A 16284-nucleotide genomic window follows, 5' to 3' on the forward strand; every position below is an offset into this window, starting at 1 on the left:
ACCACCAACATTACACAGTTGTTGGATCGGGTGGTAATATCTACGCGTCAGACGGTGTGAAATGTTTCTCGTCGGTCTGACCGGTGGCATAGCCTCCGGAAAGAGCACGGTTACGAAGATATTCCGTGATAACGGTGTTCCGGTCATCGATGCCGATGCCATCGCCCGCCAAGGTACACTATCGGTTTCCAGCGGAACGCTACGCGGGCCGTTGACACCGAGCGCACTAGCCCAGTGAGGGCCAGCGTGGGGTTGATGGGCGTTTCGTTTAGCATATCAGTTGCATAAGCAAATAAGTGGTCGCTCGCCAGTCCCGATCGTCCACTTCTGTTCCAGCGACACAAAGCCGGAAGCTGATGATTTGTTTTCCTTTTTTACGCATATATATTCCAGTTGTCGAACCGGGGCGACCGGCGTGGCATAAAATAAAGGCCACCTTCGGGGACACCGTGTTCCACGACAGCGGCGAGCTGAACCGAGAGGCGCTGGGGCGCATTATTTTCGATGACGTAGAGAAACGAAGACTGTTGAACGAAATCACGCATCCCGAAATTCATCGCTGCATCTATAAGGAGGTCATTAAGAGTTTCTTTCTAGGGCACAACTTTGTAGTACTTGATCTTCCGCTGCTGTTCGAAATTCGGGTGATGTTGAGCTACATCCACAAAATCATAACCGTCACTTGGTGCGTATTGCGGTTGCAGGAATCCACTGCCTACAGGACGTTACAATAAAATCAAAAAATCGTTAACTAATCTCAATGTTCGCTGATTCGTTCTAGCGAGGAAGATATTCAGGTCACTCGACTGATGGACCGCAGTCACTACAGCGAGGCAGAAGCAAAAAAACGCATCAAAGCACAGATGCCACTAGAGCTGAAATGTGAGCAATCTCACTTCGTGATTGAAAACTCAGGTTGGTCGCCAGTTCCGTTTGCAAAAGTAGTACGTTTTACCCCCATTTGCTTTCTTCTCTGACCCGCAGGCACGCTGAGGGATACCGAGGAGCAAACGCTTAAAATCCTCTCCATCCTGCAGGACAGCAACCAGCACTGGAAAATTCGGGGTGTTATCTTCGCCACTGCGGCTCTGCTCGTGTCCAGCATCGCGTGGCTGCTGAACTACAAGTACAAGTGGTTCGCTGCAAACTGATCGCCTCGCGCATGCCCAGCTTGTGATCAACATCCGGTTGACCGATTTCGGTCTCATACCTCTCGATCCTCCCACACCCATAGGGTTCCGATGTTTTAATGTATCGTATTGTTTTGTTTAATGTTTTCATCCTCGCGTTGGCCCCCGGTGATTATTGTGTAGTGCTTACATTTTCAGCTTTTTTATCCTGTTACCTACGCAACTTTTAATGTCGCGTGTAAATATCTTGCCCGCTCCCCGATGAGATTTATAGAGCAATCAGTATAGTAGTACGCGCGTCTTCCCTAGGAAGATGCAGAAAGACAAATCGCATTTGCAGATCGAATAGTGAAGAAGAAGACAACTTATGTGTTCGCGTTGCACGGGTACGTGGTATATGTGTGTAAAATGCATCTAAAAATGCACGCTTTTCATTCGCCTCCGACTGTTCGGTGTTGCGAAGCAAAGAAAACGAAATACAATAAAAAATAAGGGTTTACATAAGCCGTACAAAATCATTAGTGTGTTTATCATTTATATTCCACCAATGGTGAAGGAAACTTTAATTTTAAGAACCTTATTAAACGTTTTCGACCGCCATCAAACTGCGAGACACGGAACGCTACTGGATTCATTGATTATTAGTAGAACTAGAACAAGAACTGCAAGAATTTGAAATAAGAAACGAAAATGAAATATATAATGCCAATTGAAAACCAAAGTTTTAATAATTACTAATAGCAGTTTTATCCGGATCGAGTTTTTTTTCGGTAATTCTGAGATCATTAGTTTTGGGATCAATATACTAAAATTATAACACTAAAACGGTAGTCAAAGGTTTTTGATTGTTTTTTTTGATAATTCTGTTAGAAAAGGTTTTTTTAAATCCTTTTCTCATCAAAACCTAAACTATTTCCATTCACCGCTTGTTGATTACTGGTAAAAGTGAGAACAGTCCATATTCGATTGAATAAATCTCGGTTTAAACATGGTTTGGAAGAGAACGCGGAAAAAGTTGAATCCACCGAACGAACGAAACGAGCTAAAAGTGTTGAGATTTGTAACAGGATCGCAGAACACCGAAGAGGTAGTAGTTACTAGTCGTGAAGGGGTACTAGCGGTCTCACTTCTGCTCGGTGCAATGTTTTTGCCGCACAATGTGAAGAGGGAGGAGACTTGGGGGAAGTATCATGGCCGATCGGCTTATCGGTGTGATGAGCCATGGCCGATGGCCTGTCGATGAGGGAACAGGACAGCCTGATCGCCGATAAGATCGAACGCATGCAGCCTCTTTGCCGCATGATCGCCTGTTAGTATCATTGCTCGCTACGGTCTCAAAATCCACACGATTTCGATGGCTCTTTGGCTGCATATTTGCGCGAACCCAAATCTATTCTACCGGCTCATCAATTCCCTTCCCACCTTCTTCGTATAAAACAGAAGCTATGTTCAATAAAGAATCATTCTTTAACTGTCATTCAGTGTGTTCCCGATTCAGTGGGACCCGAATAAAAAGTGAGGTGAAACCTGCACAAGCTGTGTCTGTGGGATAGCGAAAAAATTTCATACAACGATACGGAACAAATTCGGAACATCTCTTTCGGATCAAGCCAATGGCTCCCAGTAGGAGATCACCACTCCAAAAAGGAAAACCTGAAGATTGGACGTACAACAAGAAACAACACACTTCTCGTAGACGGATCCAGCGATCGGAGTTTAACCAGATAATGCTGTTGAACTACTGTTTGCTGCTATCGAATCTGTAAGTTAGTGATTTAAACATAAGTATTTAGACGAGTTCAAGTTCTAAAAAAGTTAAAGTTAGCAAGAATCAAAAAGAAATATCGAAAGAAATTAACAGGTAGTTAGCAGAAAGCAAAATTCTTATAGCAACCGACAATCCTAAAAACAGAATGTTGAACACGACCCAAGTTCCGAATCCTATGACTCGTGAGGAGTATATAAATTTAGCAGGGGTGAAGCAGCGGATGTTTTAAATTCCAACTGTCTAGCAGGCGATTGGAATTCGATAAAACGGACTCTCCTCCTCCTTTATTATAAAGATGAGAGAGACCTTAAGACACTTGATCACGAACTAACAATAATCAGAAAAAGAGCTTCTAAATCGCTTAGTAGCTATTTCAGTAGAGTCAATGACCTCCAAACTGGCATAGTAACTCAAATTCATTTTGACCCCAAGTATGCTTCAAATAGTGCAAAACATTAATGCTTTTTCTAAAAAAAACTTATGGCTGTTTCATTAGAGGACTAGAAAAAACGCTTAGCCTCTTATTGAAAAACTACAACCCCAAATCATTGAGCAGTGCTTTTCAATATTGTCTAGATTATTATAAAATGGACATGAGATCAGTCCCCTTTTGGGACAAGAGAATATTGAAAATTCCAAAACCTGTAGATCTGGACATATACAACCCACCTGCCCAACATCGCGTTAATCAATTCAAACCAACACATTTCACACATCCGAGACAAGTTGTGCAACCAGAAAACAGAGTCCCACAAAACATTCCTTAAAATATGTATCATCCACGAATTCCAAATTACAATCCAAACTACCGTTTTCCTCAATCTAATCATTTTCTACAAGTATCAATAAACAACTTACCAGTCCCCATGGAAGTTGATATCACAAAACACAACAGAAACAAACAGTTCAACACAAAGCAAAATTAGGCGTAACTAATATACGATTATTAAGTCGAACTGAACTGGATACAATAATGATAGATATTCAGAAAAATAAGCTTCCTGCACATACCGCTATCGAAGCACTAACGTATACCAAAACAAAATTTGCAAGAAGTAATAACGAACCAATACTAATAATAAGCATTCCACGGCTAAAACAAGAAATGTATAAGAAAGTTCACATTTATCCTATCAACAATAATCATAAAGCAATACATGTACCCCATTCATATCACCTATCCCACGAGTCCAACGTATATATCGTTTCGAACATTGAAAAAACTATCTATGATTTGGAAGACTTACAGCAAGATGAAACAATAACCGTGCTCCTTGTTTAGTTTGTCTGGTTACCTATCATAAATGTATCGCCTATCTTTAGGCACGGTCAAACCTTGCGGACCCTGATGTCTTCTTGAACGGATTCATTCATTGCTCGGTATAATCTGAAGGAATTCATGCTTAAGAAAACGTCTAAAACGGTAGACTCAAATTCTTACAACCTATAGCCGCCATATGATCTTTCTTCATGTTTCAAAGCCACAAATATTTACGAGTGCTAACTTTAATATTTCTTTCTCCTTTACTAAAAATCAAAAACTTATAACCATTACTGTTTGGGAAAGTTAATTCAGTTGTTGTTGTTATAAAATTAAACATGTTTCAATTTTTTAACGATTACGTTATCAAAAAAATGCGAACGTATGAAAAAAAAAACCATGTAAAATCATGTTTTTTTTAATAAATGTCCGATTTTGGATTTCTCACGTTTATCCCGCTAAATGCCCAACGTGCAGTGCTTGCATGGGAGTGCCCACTGTGTGTGGGTGAAACAAGGTTGGCGCCAAAACAAAGAGAAAGGATACTCTCTCACCTGTTCATGGGCGAGCAATGCGACTGGATCTATTGATTATCACTGAACTATGAAAGAATGTGTGATAAACTGACAAAGGTTTTATTCAACGCTTTCTTACCAGATGATTTCGTAGAACAAAGTTACTCAGTTATGCCTCTTACTAAGTTACGCCATGAGAAAGATTACTATATTAAACAGAAGTTTATCACGCGCAAACTTTCTTCTTGTTTTGTTGAAAACGAAGTTTATGTATGGAGTTACATGATTTAAGATCGATTACCCATCACAGAAGATCCCATAGTGCGGTTAGAACAAAAGCGATCGAGAGCAAGGGAGATAAAATGCAGATAACCAAGCACCAAAAAGAGTATCGATATGGAATGATAACGCTAAATGATAAAGAGAGAGAGCGATCAGCTTTGGTAAATGCGTGGAAGCGAGAAGGATGCGTGGAGCTGCTCCGACTGAATGCAGCATCTTTGGCTCATGCTCGTTTGTTAGTTTTGGACGGTGTTGGTTAGCAAAATTTGATAATCCTCCTCCAGCTAAGCGAGATCACGCAAGGGTTGCTCCTGAATCTGTTACTAGATATGGACCCAATTTTATGTCCCTTTTTGAGGATATTGTACGAGAGCCTCGCTTTGGATGGCATAAAAGAAAAGAAAACAATCACATTACCATAGTGATATGTTCCGATCCATTGCCATAGTGATACGTTTCAAATGATTCATCGACTACTAGAATATTGGATCCTTCCTAATCCAATTTTGCCAAACAGCCATCTTTTTGTATATACTTACTTGCTCCAAATGATCAAACCAATGTGATATGATCGCTCGATGTGATATTATCGACTATTGATGCATTAATGTCAATGCATGTGCTATTTGATGCAAAGGTAAAGTTTCACCACATTACAGCTGACTTGTCCTGAAAAGAACGCACTCGAAGCAAGAAAATGCTACACTTCTTATCTTCGAACGTACAGCGAAGTGAATATCTCGAGTAAAAGAATTTCTCCATTCGTTAGCAACTCAACGGCCATTCTCCGGTAGTCAACCTGTTGCAAGTGTTCCACTTCCTACCGGCCCAAACGTCAGCTACATTCCCCAAAAAATAAAAAACAAAATAAAAACAAAATTTGGCTTTCGCTCCTCTGCTTCGTCGTTCTTCTCTTCTTGGGCTTATCAGAAGCGCCGTAGAACAACAAATCGCAACGCACCGGAGAAAGGCACGGACCCTCGCACGTAGCATCCTGCGCGACGGTGGTGACCATACGCCCTGAAAGAGGGTGAAATTTCCAGAAAAAAAAGCAGCACAGTTTGTTGGTTAGTATTTCTTTTCTCTTCCCACTTCAGACCGCGCATGGAAAAAGCAATTTCTCAGTGCCGTAGAGCCAGCAAGCGAAAGTTGCGACTGTGTTGGTAAACCGGGATCGTTATGCTCTTCTTCTCGCGGTTTCGTCGCGATCACTGATCGTTCCCCCTTTTGCGCTTCCCGCACGCCCTACCGCACCGGCTACGTCCACAAACTCAATCATAATAATAATAGCAATACTAATAACATCTGTTGCGGTGTTTACGATGGCCAAACAACCACCAACCGAGACGTGACCGTGTGTGCTTCCTTCGGGTACCGATCGCGACCGCCGCCATTGATCGCGAACCGCCGCGCGTCAGTTAACGGACCAACGGGGTGGGAACTTATAAATACGGGTGCACCCGCAGGGCCCATCGTTAGTTTCGTCGTAGCCGCCGTTCCCGTCAGGACGGAAAAGCACAGAAACCGCGACGCTGACGCGATCGCCTCGTCAGGGAAGAGTGCGTAGTGTGAAGATACGATCGCTTGCGCTCAGCTGTTTGTGCACGAGCAAATAAGTGCAAACTGTGTGGTTGTTTTTGTTTAAGTTTTGTGTTTTTTAACTCCACCGAACGCATCGCTTACGATCACCGCGATGGTGGAACACACCACCATCCCGCGCCGCCCCCTGGCAAGGGTTCCATTCGGATTGCTGCTGGTGTTGCTGACGATCGCCACCGCCCGTTCGGTGACCTGTTTCGAGTAAGCTGAGCTCTCTTTTTCCTCCTTTTGCCACCGGTGTACCGTTAGGCGGAAGCTATCCTTGCCATCCTTAACCTGCAACCCTGCTAACCCGCCATCGCCTCATCTTGTTCTTCTCGATCGTGCTATTCCTTCGCGTGCGGTGGTGGAAACAAATTATCGTCGATCGTCGATCCAGTCGAAGCGATCGTTTGAGCGAACGTTAATTGTTGCTCTGTAATTGCCGTGTGCGTTGAGCGTCGGTCCCTGGGAGACTATTGCTTCTAACGATCGTTACTCCACTGTTTCGAGTTGGGAAGATTTGCCCGCAGGTTTCTAGAAGTTTCTGCGTAGAAGTTCCTCCGGTGGCCAGAACCGCGCGCGTGCCCTCGGGAATTCAATTGCTCGAGAAGCTTTAACTGGTAACGTGGTTGACACGATCGTGGCCGCGAGTGGATAGCCACTGGAGGTGATGGAAGATGCACATCCTCTCTCCGCCCCCACCCCGATCGACGAAATGTTAAAAAGAGGCCTCATTATTCAATCATAGCAATGGCGACCCGGGACCGAGTTGCGCTCGTTGGCAAGGCAAGGCATGAATTTGTTCTGGAGCGGTTTTGAATAGAAATTTGCGAGAAGAGGGTAAAACAAATGGCGATTGGTAAAACAAACAGAAAAAAAGCCTAGCATCAATCCCACGTCCGCGACGCGAAAGTGTGCCCCTCCCAAACCGTCTCCATTTTGTAAACGCGAAAACTCTTACCTCTGCTGTGCGTTCTCCAAAATTCCACCCAATGCTTAAACCTGTCCCGGAAATGGTTTGGAATTTCCCAAATTTTAACACATCCTTCCCGTTCATTCCCGCAGGGGGAGGGGGGGGGGTCATTTAACCAAGAGGAGTTTGTTTAACCAAGCGGCCATCGCCGGTCGCAACTAAATGTGTAATTGTTGTAAATGGTTTTGGTTTTTTGTTTCTTCCTTCTTTTTTTTTATTATATTTTCGTTTCACCTAACACCAACAAACGTGGCTTCTTGGGGTTGGGTTGGAAAAACGTAAATAAAACACCTGCATTCGCACACACGAACACACACACACACACATATATACGCAAAACTCACACCCGACACACTAAACCGGATGCCGTGGCCAACGGACATGACCCTCTCCCACCCCCCTCGCCACCACACCCCTGTGTGCCCATAGTGCGCTAGGGGATGAAATTTTCCGATTGCCGGGATATTTCGCCGATAGTGAGGCCGATTGGCCGGCACAATTCAAACTGTCGCGAGTTGCGACCGATGTCAACCCGTTCCTTCGGATGCTGCATCATATCGATGACCCTGACCGTATCAATCCTCATCGCCGTTCCAGGGTACCGGCGGGTATCGGATCGTACGCCGGTCCGGATCGGGAAACAGCAACGATCGATGGCGTGGTTGGGCTCGACCATGCCCAAAACCGCGAATCGTTGGGTAAGTAACGTTTCGGGGGGCGTCAATAGCTTTAAGGTGGGGTTCCGAGGCTCCTGTTTTTGAGATTTTTCACCCAGCCTTTCCACTCGCAGCTCGCAAGGTGTTGATTAACGGCGGGTTTTTCAGCGGTCAAGCACGGTGGAAACCTTTCGTTACGCTTCAGTGCCCTTCGATGGGCATTGAACTTGTGTGAGGTTTTAAATGAAGCTTTTGGTTTTATTTTTCTTCTAAAAAAAAACAACAACCACTTTTCCGAATATGGGCTCTTTTTTCCGTTTGCCGTTGTAACACGGAACACGAGCAGTAGAGGTTGAAAAGGTTTATGTGGTTTTATTGCGCTGAAAATACACTGTCTGTGAACCCGCACCCACGTAAGAGGACATCGGTGGATTATATAAGCACGATGCACAACCGAGGCTAATAAGTAGCGCCCATAAATATCCCCGTTCAACGTGACATCCAACCCTCAATAGCCCGGTCAGTACAAAGCGTTCCATTCTGCGGTGAAATATGACGACCGATGGAGGGTTGCGGTTCATAAATCGTGCCATGTTCTCGAAAGGGGTGCCTCTCCTTCGTTTGAGGGTTCGATTGCTCATTGCCGCTTGCATTCCATTCGCAGAATCCGACGCCGAGACGCTCGTGGACGTGTTGGATCCCAATCCGGATGATCGACAACACCCCCATCGGCCAGGTTTAACGCCACCCTACCGACCACCATCGGCCGGTCATCCCCATCCGGACGTGGAGCAGATTGATGATGGATCGCAACCTCCGGCTTTTGATGCGAGTTCGCTGTTCCATCATCATTTCAACTCGTTCTTCAACACGCCGCTTGAGACGAGCTTCTTTGGAGGTGCCGGTGGACTGCCAGGATTCGGATTTTTCGACACCCAAGCTAACCGTCCGTGGTGGAAAGGGTAAGTCCTGGGTTTATGATAGCGTGCAAGACGAAAGTGATGTTGCAGGGATAGGTAAAAAAGGCTCAGAACACTCCGAGATGAGAATCGTAGCGTCTGACGTCTGAAAGCATAAACTGTGTCGACATTCATCCATCGCGAGTCGACATAGGCGACCATGCGTCGACATCAATATCATTTGCATCAAAGTAGGTGCCGCCATGGTTGGTTGAATGCGTACAGTTGACACGGTTACGGCCAATGCTCGGTGCATCTTTGGACACCTCCGGTGCACATTGCAAGAACTGCAACCGTTGCAAGTGCACACAAAAACTCGCCATGTGGAACATCTCCCAGCAACGTGGGTGTGTTTGTTCTGGTTGCTGTTTAAATGTTTGTTCGATTCGTCAGCATGCCAAGTGTCACGGGGGTGAAAGGCGTTTCACTTTCCGGCGACTTCCCTTTTCTATTCGATCGATCGGTTCGTGGGGTTTTCGCTCAAAAAGGGCAGAATCCAGCCAAACGGGTGATGGCTGCTGACTCACTCATCAGTTTTGTGGTGGTTTTATAAAACGCTCGAAATGACCTAGGTGTCTAGACGTCATTAGCCGGTTATCGGACTCTCTCCGAATAGGTAGAAAGTGTACCAGGCTCTTTACCTGATCACTAATCCCCTGATGGTAAGGGACCGGTGCTGGTGAGTCATTGGACGTCGGGAAAACAATGACACCTAAATGACCTGCTCATCAACCGAACCACATCAAACATTAACGAGGTTCTGGGTTTATGCTAAGGCGAGAGAAATTTGCACAAAACATTCCAACTCAGACAAAAAAAAACCGGATTGTAGGTCGGTAGAGGGTTTGAGCTAGTTTGAGTTCGTTTGTTCCCCTAAAAAAAATGGAAAATATGTATATTCGACCTTACACCATTGTGTTCCGGCGTACTTCCGATCGTATCGCATTTTCGAGCCCGTGGGAAGGTCACTCTACAACCAGAAACGTTCATGAGAAAACTCGCCGTTGATACGAATTTTGACGGGGGTTTCTTTTTTTTTACATCTTCCGTTTTGCCCCTCTTTTGGCCATAACAAAACACCCACGTAAAGGTCTATTGTGCCAGCTATCGATGGGTGGTTGGTTTTAGATACAACACACAGGTCGGTTTATGAGACCACAATTAGTCGTTACATGTCGTAGCTGCGGCCCAAACAGCCCTGCTTTCACAAGCAGATAATTATGTGTAAAGCGCAGTTTTCGCGATCGCACATTTACGCCCGAGATACTGGTGTTGCAAGTGTCGGGGGCTTTCCGTTGCGCTCTGGAATCTAATTTAATTTGATGCAAGTCGCGCCAGCTAGCCAGCGGCTGATGTACTACTTCTTTCGATCTTCGGCGGCATATGTTTCAGTGGAGCGTTTTGTGGATTTCTTTGCCAAGCAAGAGGGTTTATCCTTGTCCTTTCATTGAACGATCACCGGAGATTGTAGATCCCATCATTAAAAACACTGCAAAACGCTGTTGCAAAGTTATCAGATCAGATCCCCCTTGTGTCAGGGTCGGACATTGTAGTTCTCCGCATTACGGCACCGGTGCTCAGCGACAAAAACCTTAACAAACGCTTGTCAACCCTATTGATAAGACCCCGTTCCGAATTCTATGTCGATCGCGTTGCACGATCGCATTCAAAAGAGGCCATTCTCGTGCAGACAAATTGACCCTTTCCTTCCCAGGCTCTTCGAGCATCCCTCGCATATCCAATGGTTGTCGCAATCCGAAAACGAAGCAGAAGGTTAAATAGATGTTACCGTCCATGCGGTTTGTCTCCTTAGCATGGTGAATAAATCATCACGCTTGCTTCGATCCCTTCAGGGGCGCAAATCACGTTGCTATGCGCTGGAGATCAAAACGGCCATCTTGTGATCCGGATGTCAAGCTTAGAAAAACAACTCCATGATTCTCATTCAGAACATGTGTGTGTGTGTCTGACGATCCTTCGCCGGTTAGATCGAGGTCGCAAGCGAGAAACGTTTCATCTGCTCATCAGTGCACGAGAAAATGCAGCTTCTCAGCGTGTCAAAGTACGCATTCATCCCCCATTCGGTGTCGCCGCCATCGCGCTTATCGGTTGTCTGCTGACCTCCCTTCTGCTTCAACAAACCCTTTGCTGGTAATCGTATTCGCGACGCAAATGCACGCTGACGATGATTTACGCGCGAGCGAATTGGTTTGAATTTCATTAGCTGTAATGCAATGTCCGTGAATTATGCACAACTAGCAGCGCTTCTCTCGAGCCACTTTGTTCATTGTTTTCATCTTCTTTTTGAATCGCGTTTTTTTTTGGTTTGTTCCTCAAAAGGATGCCAATGAAGCGATCGAGCGGCCTCTTCTTTACGGGGTGGTTTTTGGTGGAGAAGCATAATACATTAGAGAGAGAAAAAAAAATTAACAATCCACCATCCGGTCGTCTGAGAATGCAATCAAAACGCGCGTTAGAGGTGTATAATTTGTTCTTTTTGGATTGCTTTTTTTTTGTATCGCACCTTGCACTCGGCCAGGTCATCCTTGGAGTCGTGAGGTATCCATCAACCGGCTGCCCGGAAGGTTCGGTTCAACAATTCTAAAACATCTTTGAGCACCCCATTTTGCGGATGCACCCACCAAAAAGTGTGGCATTGAGATTTGAGAGCGCGTTTTTCTCGAAATCCATGGCCGGGTCGTGCCGTTTGCTTATCGCACCCCCGCCCAGGGGATGGAAATGGACAGATATTTTCCCACGATACGAACCACTGCAACGCTTTGTTGCTTTTCAGAGCAGAGCAGCCCCCTGTCGGGGTGTGCTGGAAACAAAATGGCGGTGCTTTTTTTTGTTTTTGAGCGCATTTAAACTGGAGATCGTGTCGGTCGGGGGTGGATTTGATGCCGCAAATTAGCCCGATTTCGCTGGTGAAGCGATGCGAGAGGGGGTTTTATGCCCGTTCCAGGTTACGTTACGTTTGCAAAAGGCAAACAGCACGCGCAGCGGGTTGATGCCGTTTTTCCCGGTAAAGGTGCATACATTAACAAACAGTCGAGAAATAAGAAGAAACAGACAAAAAAGCACAACAATGCAAATCCGCAACCGCAACGCAACCTTGCGTGTGTTGCGGGAAAGTGCGCGTTAATCAGCGAATTACTGTGTTTATCGTTGCCACGCACGTTTGGTTGCTAATTTTGTGGCCAGCACTAACGTTCTGGAGTTTTTTTGGTTTTGAGGCTGATCTCAGAACCAGGCAAATGTCTCGTCCTGATTCGTCTGAATTCTGCTCAAGGAATGAAATACGGGCATTCACTGATTCTTGCGTTAAAATGGAAGAACAAATTTGCATTATTTTTAAAGTCTCAAACACCAAATCACCCGATGTCCTTTTTTTTCCTGCGGCAGCGATAACGTGTGCACGGAGCGCGAGGAAAAAGAGGAGGACCTCAACTCAGACGACAACGAGGAGGTGTCGGTCAACGAAGGCACCGGTGCATCCAGCAACTTTGGGTTCCACGGATTCAGCACGTTCAATCTGAACGTACAGTCGTGTGCCGAAAAGCAACACAAATACATCTGCACCTCGATGTGAGTAAAACAAAAGCCACAGGCCATCTGACAAGGTGTTACTCTGACGCGTACTTACGGGGTTTCGTTTCCGTCAAAATCAGCAAAAACATCAACGGTCGTAAACGCACGGAGAAAATTACGCGACAGTGTTGTCACGGATTTGGCCGCCCCCGGAATGGACCACCGAACGCACACTGCCAGAAGCTGGAGCTGTTCCCGATGGAGGAAACGGTCGATCGGCTCGGTGCCAAGGAGTTCCTGCGGACGCTCAAGAAAAGCGGACTCGAGGCCACCCTCGACAACGAGGTGACGCTGTTTGTCGTCCCGGACAAAGCGTACAGCGCGTTCGCCGAGCAGATGTGGGAGAACGTAAGTGCGGGGTTCCTAATTTCTCGATCCTTTTGCCAGCGTGCTGACGCCATGGGTGTGTGTGTGTTTCGCCTGTCCTTTTGCAGAACCTGGTAGCGTACGATCCGATGGCCCGTGCTAAGCGTGCGATCGATTTCGCGAGTATGACCGCACGGGACGTGATCCTGGCGCACACCGTCAATGGGACGTACCACATCGAGGACGTGAGCAACGAGCAGCTGCTCCAGACGGACCTGCCGGGGGCGAACATTCGCATCAACATCTACCCGCGTGGACCACCGGCCAGCATGATGGGTTTGTCCCATGGTGAACATCCGTACCGGTACACTGCCAACTGTGCACCGCTCGTGAAGCTGAACCGTGTGTCCGATCGGGGTATCGTGCATGTCGTCGATCGGGTGCTCGTTCCGGCCCGGTCCACCCTGATGGACATAGTGGAAACCCGCGAGGATATGACGCTGATGCGCACGTTCCTTGAGATGACCGGACTGGACCGGTTGCTGCGGGAACAGGGCGATGACAAGCATTTCACCGTCTTCGCCCCGAACGATGACGCTTTCCTAAAGCTCGACAAAGACATCCGCCGTAAGCTGAAGGCGGGTAATGGCTGCGCGATGAGTAAGTTGTTCTGTGTGGTGTGTGTTGGGCACCCACTGCCTCCAAAATGATCGCTCGCATGTGCTCCCCGGATGAAATCGATTCTTTACACCTCGCTGGCTAAATGGCGAAGGAGGGGGTGGAGTTCTTCCTTTTTTTTGGATCTTTTTGCGTTTGCGTCACGTCAATTACGGGTCACATTGTGTTTTGCCGGCCGGCCTGGACGTGAGCGGAATGAACGTGACTAACCGCACCCCGTGGTGCAGTTGTTCTGTCGACGACCGTGCCACCGTGTCCGGATGGCAGGACCGAGGGCGGATAGGCAATTGTTGCCAATTGCATAAATCAACCACGCCACGATCCGCGATCGTCGCCAGCTCTTCGAACAATAAGAGCGTTTAATTCTATTAGCTTTACAGGCGCGAGTAGGTAATGAGACAATGGCGTAAAACCGGTAAATTTTTCATCAAATTCATATCCCTTGTGCCGTAGAGTGCCACGGCGAATTCTGTTATTCGTGTGAGGGATTGATGATGTACGCGATCGTGCTGGACAGAGCATAAGAATGCTTTACTGTCGTTCGTTTCGTGAACGCAAAAATCTTCCCTGGAATGCCATTGCACTGAGACGCGATCACTGAGGCTCAATAAAATTAAGAACGATTAATGCAGCCGATATGGCACACCCAATAAGCTTCCAGTCCAGGTGGGTTTTGGAATTCTGTCGATTTAAAATCGCACATCATCTACCACGGCTCGTTTTCAAGGGCGTTGTGTGGTGCTTGTGCATGCACAACACGGCCCATTTTAGCCACACACATTTGAAGGAAACCCTCCAATGACTGGGAGAAGCGAGTATCACGAGTGCATATGAATTCCGAATTTACTTTCCGGGGGCCATTAACGCCATTTTATTACAGTCCCCTCCCTCGCTTGGTTTATCACGCAGATATTCTGAAGAATCACATCCTGGACATTACGTTCTGCTCGCTGGCCGCCGTTAACGGCGTCAAAACGTCGACGTACAACATGCTGAACGAACGGCTCGAGTTCGAGTACGCGATGGTCGGTAAAACGCACGTCCCAACCGAAAGCGAAGTGGCCGAACTTCCCGACGAAGGCAAAAAGACCCAGCGCATCCGTATTAACGGGCTGGCAGCGATCGAGGAGAGCGATGTGGTTGCCAGTAACGGTGTACTGCACGTGATCGATACGGTTCTTCCGACGGACAGCGGCATGCCGATCTCGAACACACTCGCGAGCCACAATTTGACCGTGTTCAAGCAGCTCATTACCGACGCCGGCATGGAGGACGAATTCGATGGGCTATCGAACCGGACGTTCTTCGTACCGACGGACGAGGCGTTCGAGCAGACGGAAACAGGACGCTACTGGATCCGCCAGCTGAAGGAACACCCCGAGAATTTACGAGGCAACGCGGCGCTGAAGGAATTCCTCGAGTACCACGTGGCGGAACCGCTGATCAAAACGTGCGCCCTGGAAGAAACGTCCGTTCCCACCAAGGCCGGTCGGACTCTCCGCGTCAATCTGTACACTACGGTATGGGTTGGGTGTTTTTTAGCTTAAGCTAAGCACATTGACCCACTACTTTTGTTCGTGTGTTTTAGAATCCTGTTTTTAAGACGGTGATGAACCGGGCCACAGTGAACTGCGCACGGTTGGTACACTTCGACGAGGAAACATGCGGTTCGGTCGTGCACGAAATCGATAAGGTGTTGGACGTACCGAATATGGTAAGCTTCTAATGGCGTGAAGTAGAGGTTTCACAAAAAAAAACGTTCTGTATCTCCTTCGATTCCGCTTCCAGAATCTCATGGAAGCGCTAAGCTCTAACCCAGAGTACAGCATGTTCCTGCGGTTGGTCAGTCTGACCAACCTGACGGAGTTGCTGGCATCACCGGAAGCTGGTCTAACCCTGCTGGTGCCAAAGAACGACGTCTTCCTTGAGGTGAACGCCTGGTACCAGGAAACGCTCCAACAGCAGGACGAGCTGGAGCGTATCATCCGCGCGCACGTACTACCGAACGTGATTTGCTGCACCGGCATCGTCCCGTCGGAGTGGCCGTTTGTGCGTACCACCGAAACCGTCGGTGGCCAGCAGCTGAAGCTGAACCGCAACCGTCGGCCGCAGGTGCAGAATGCGGGTATCACCAAGTGCGACATCGTGGCCCAAAATGGTATCATTCACGAGATTAATGACGTGATTAACGTGCAGCCGCAACGTACCGATGCAGCTGGGGCCAACGGTGGCCATCCGTTCGAAGGCTTCGGTAGCATTACGCGCCCGTTGACGTTCTGGTTCAAGTAAGCGTCGCTGGTAGTGCACCCTGATCCAGCAGGAGTGTTTTAGGCACTTCACTTGGGGCAAACGAAGGCGATGCGGGTGGTTTCGTTAATTATTTCAATGAACCACCCGATGGCAGCGCAGAACGTGCACCCAAGCACGCCTGAACCCCCACAGGAAGGCCATAGTTTTACGATATGTCTAACATTACTGTATTTATACAACGAAAAGTAAAAAGCTGCTGGCGTTTCGCTCTTAACGCGAACGTGTTAGCATTAAACGACAAAAGTGTCGAAGGCTTTACTTTATGGGAATTATG

General features: G+C 47.1%; 2 protein-coding genes across 3 annotated transcripts; both read left to right on the forward strand.

Moving 5' to 3' along the window:
• Nucleotides 1-61: 61 nt before the first annotated feature.
• Nucleotides 62-1631, forward strand: LOC128731789 (dephospho-CoA kinase domain-containing protein). The gene is made up of 4 exons (XM_053824930.1): nt 62-173; nt 394-685; nt 782-915; nt 985-1631. The coding sequence occupies exons 1-4, from the start codon at nt 62-64 to the stop codon at nt 1149-1151; spliced, it is 705 nt and encodes a 234-aa protein (XP_053680905.1). The 3' UTR covers nt 1152-1631.
• A 4857-nt stretch (nt 1632-6488) lies between these two features.
• On the forward strand, nt 6489-16244 carry LOC128720915 (periostin). Of its 2 annotated transcripts, none has more exons than XM_053814616.1 (9): nt 6489-6756; nt 7940-8208; nt 8831-9128; nt 12531-12713; nt 12797-13064; nt 13151-13682; nt 14610-15220; nt 15289-15414; nt 15489-16244. In XM_053814616.1, the coding sequence occupies exons 1-9, from the start codon at nt 6650-6652 to the stop codon at nt 15987-15989; spliced, it is 2895 nt and encodes a 964-aa protein (XP_053670591.1). In that variant the 5' UTR covers nt 6489-6649; the 3' UTR covers nt 15990-16244. The 2 variants fall into 2 exon arrangements, with proteins under 2 accessions (XP_053670591.1, XP_053670592.1); XM_053814617.1 differs by having other exon boundaries at nt 6490-6756; nt 8108-8208.
• The last annotated feature ends 40 nt before the right edge of the window (nt 16245-16284 follow it).

Source organism: Anopheles nili, chromosome 2, assembly GCF_943737925.1.
Source record: "Anopheles nili chromosome 2, idAnoNiliSN_F5_01, whole genome shotgun sequence".
In the NCBI taxonomy this organism is placed as follows: domain Eukaryota; kingdom Metazoa; phylum Arthropoda; class Insecta; order Diptera; family Culicidae; genus Anopheles; species Anopheles nili.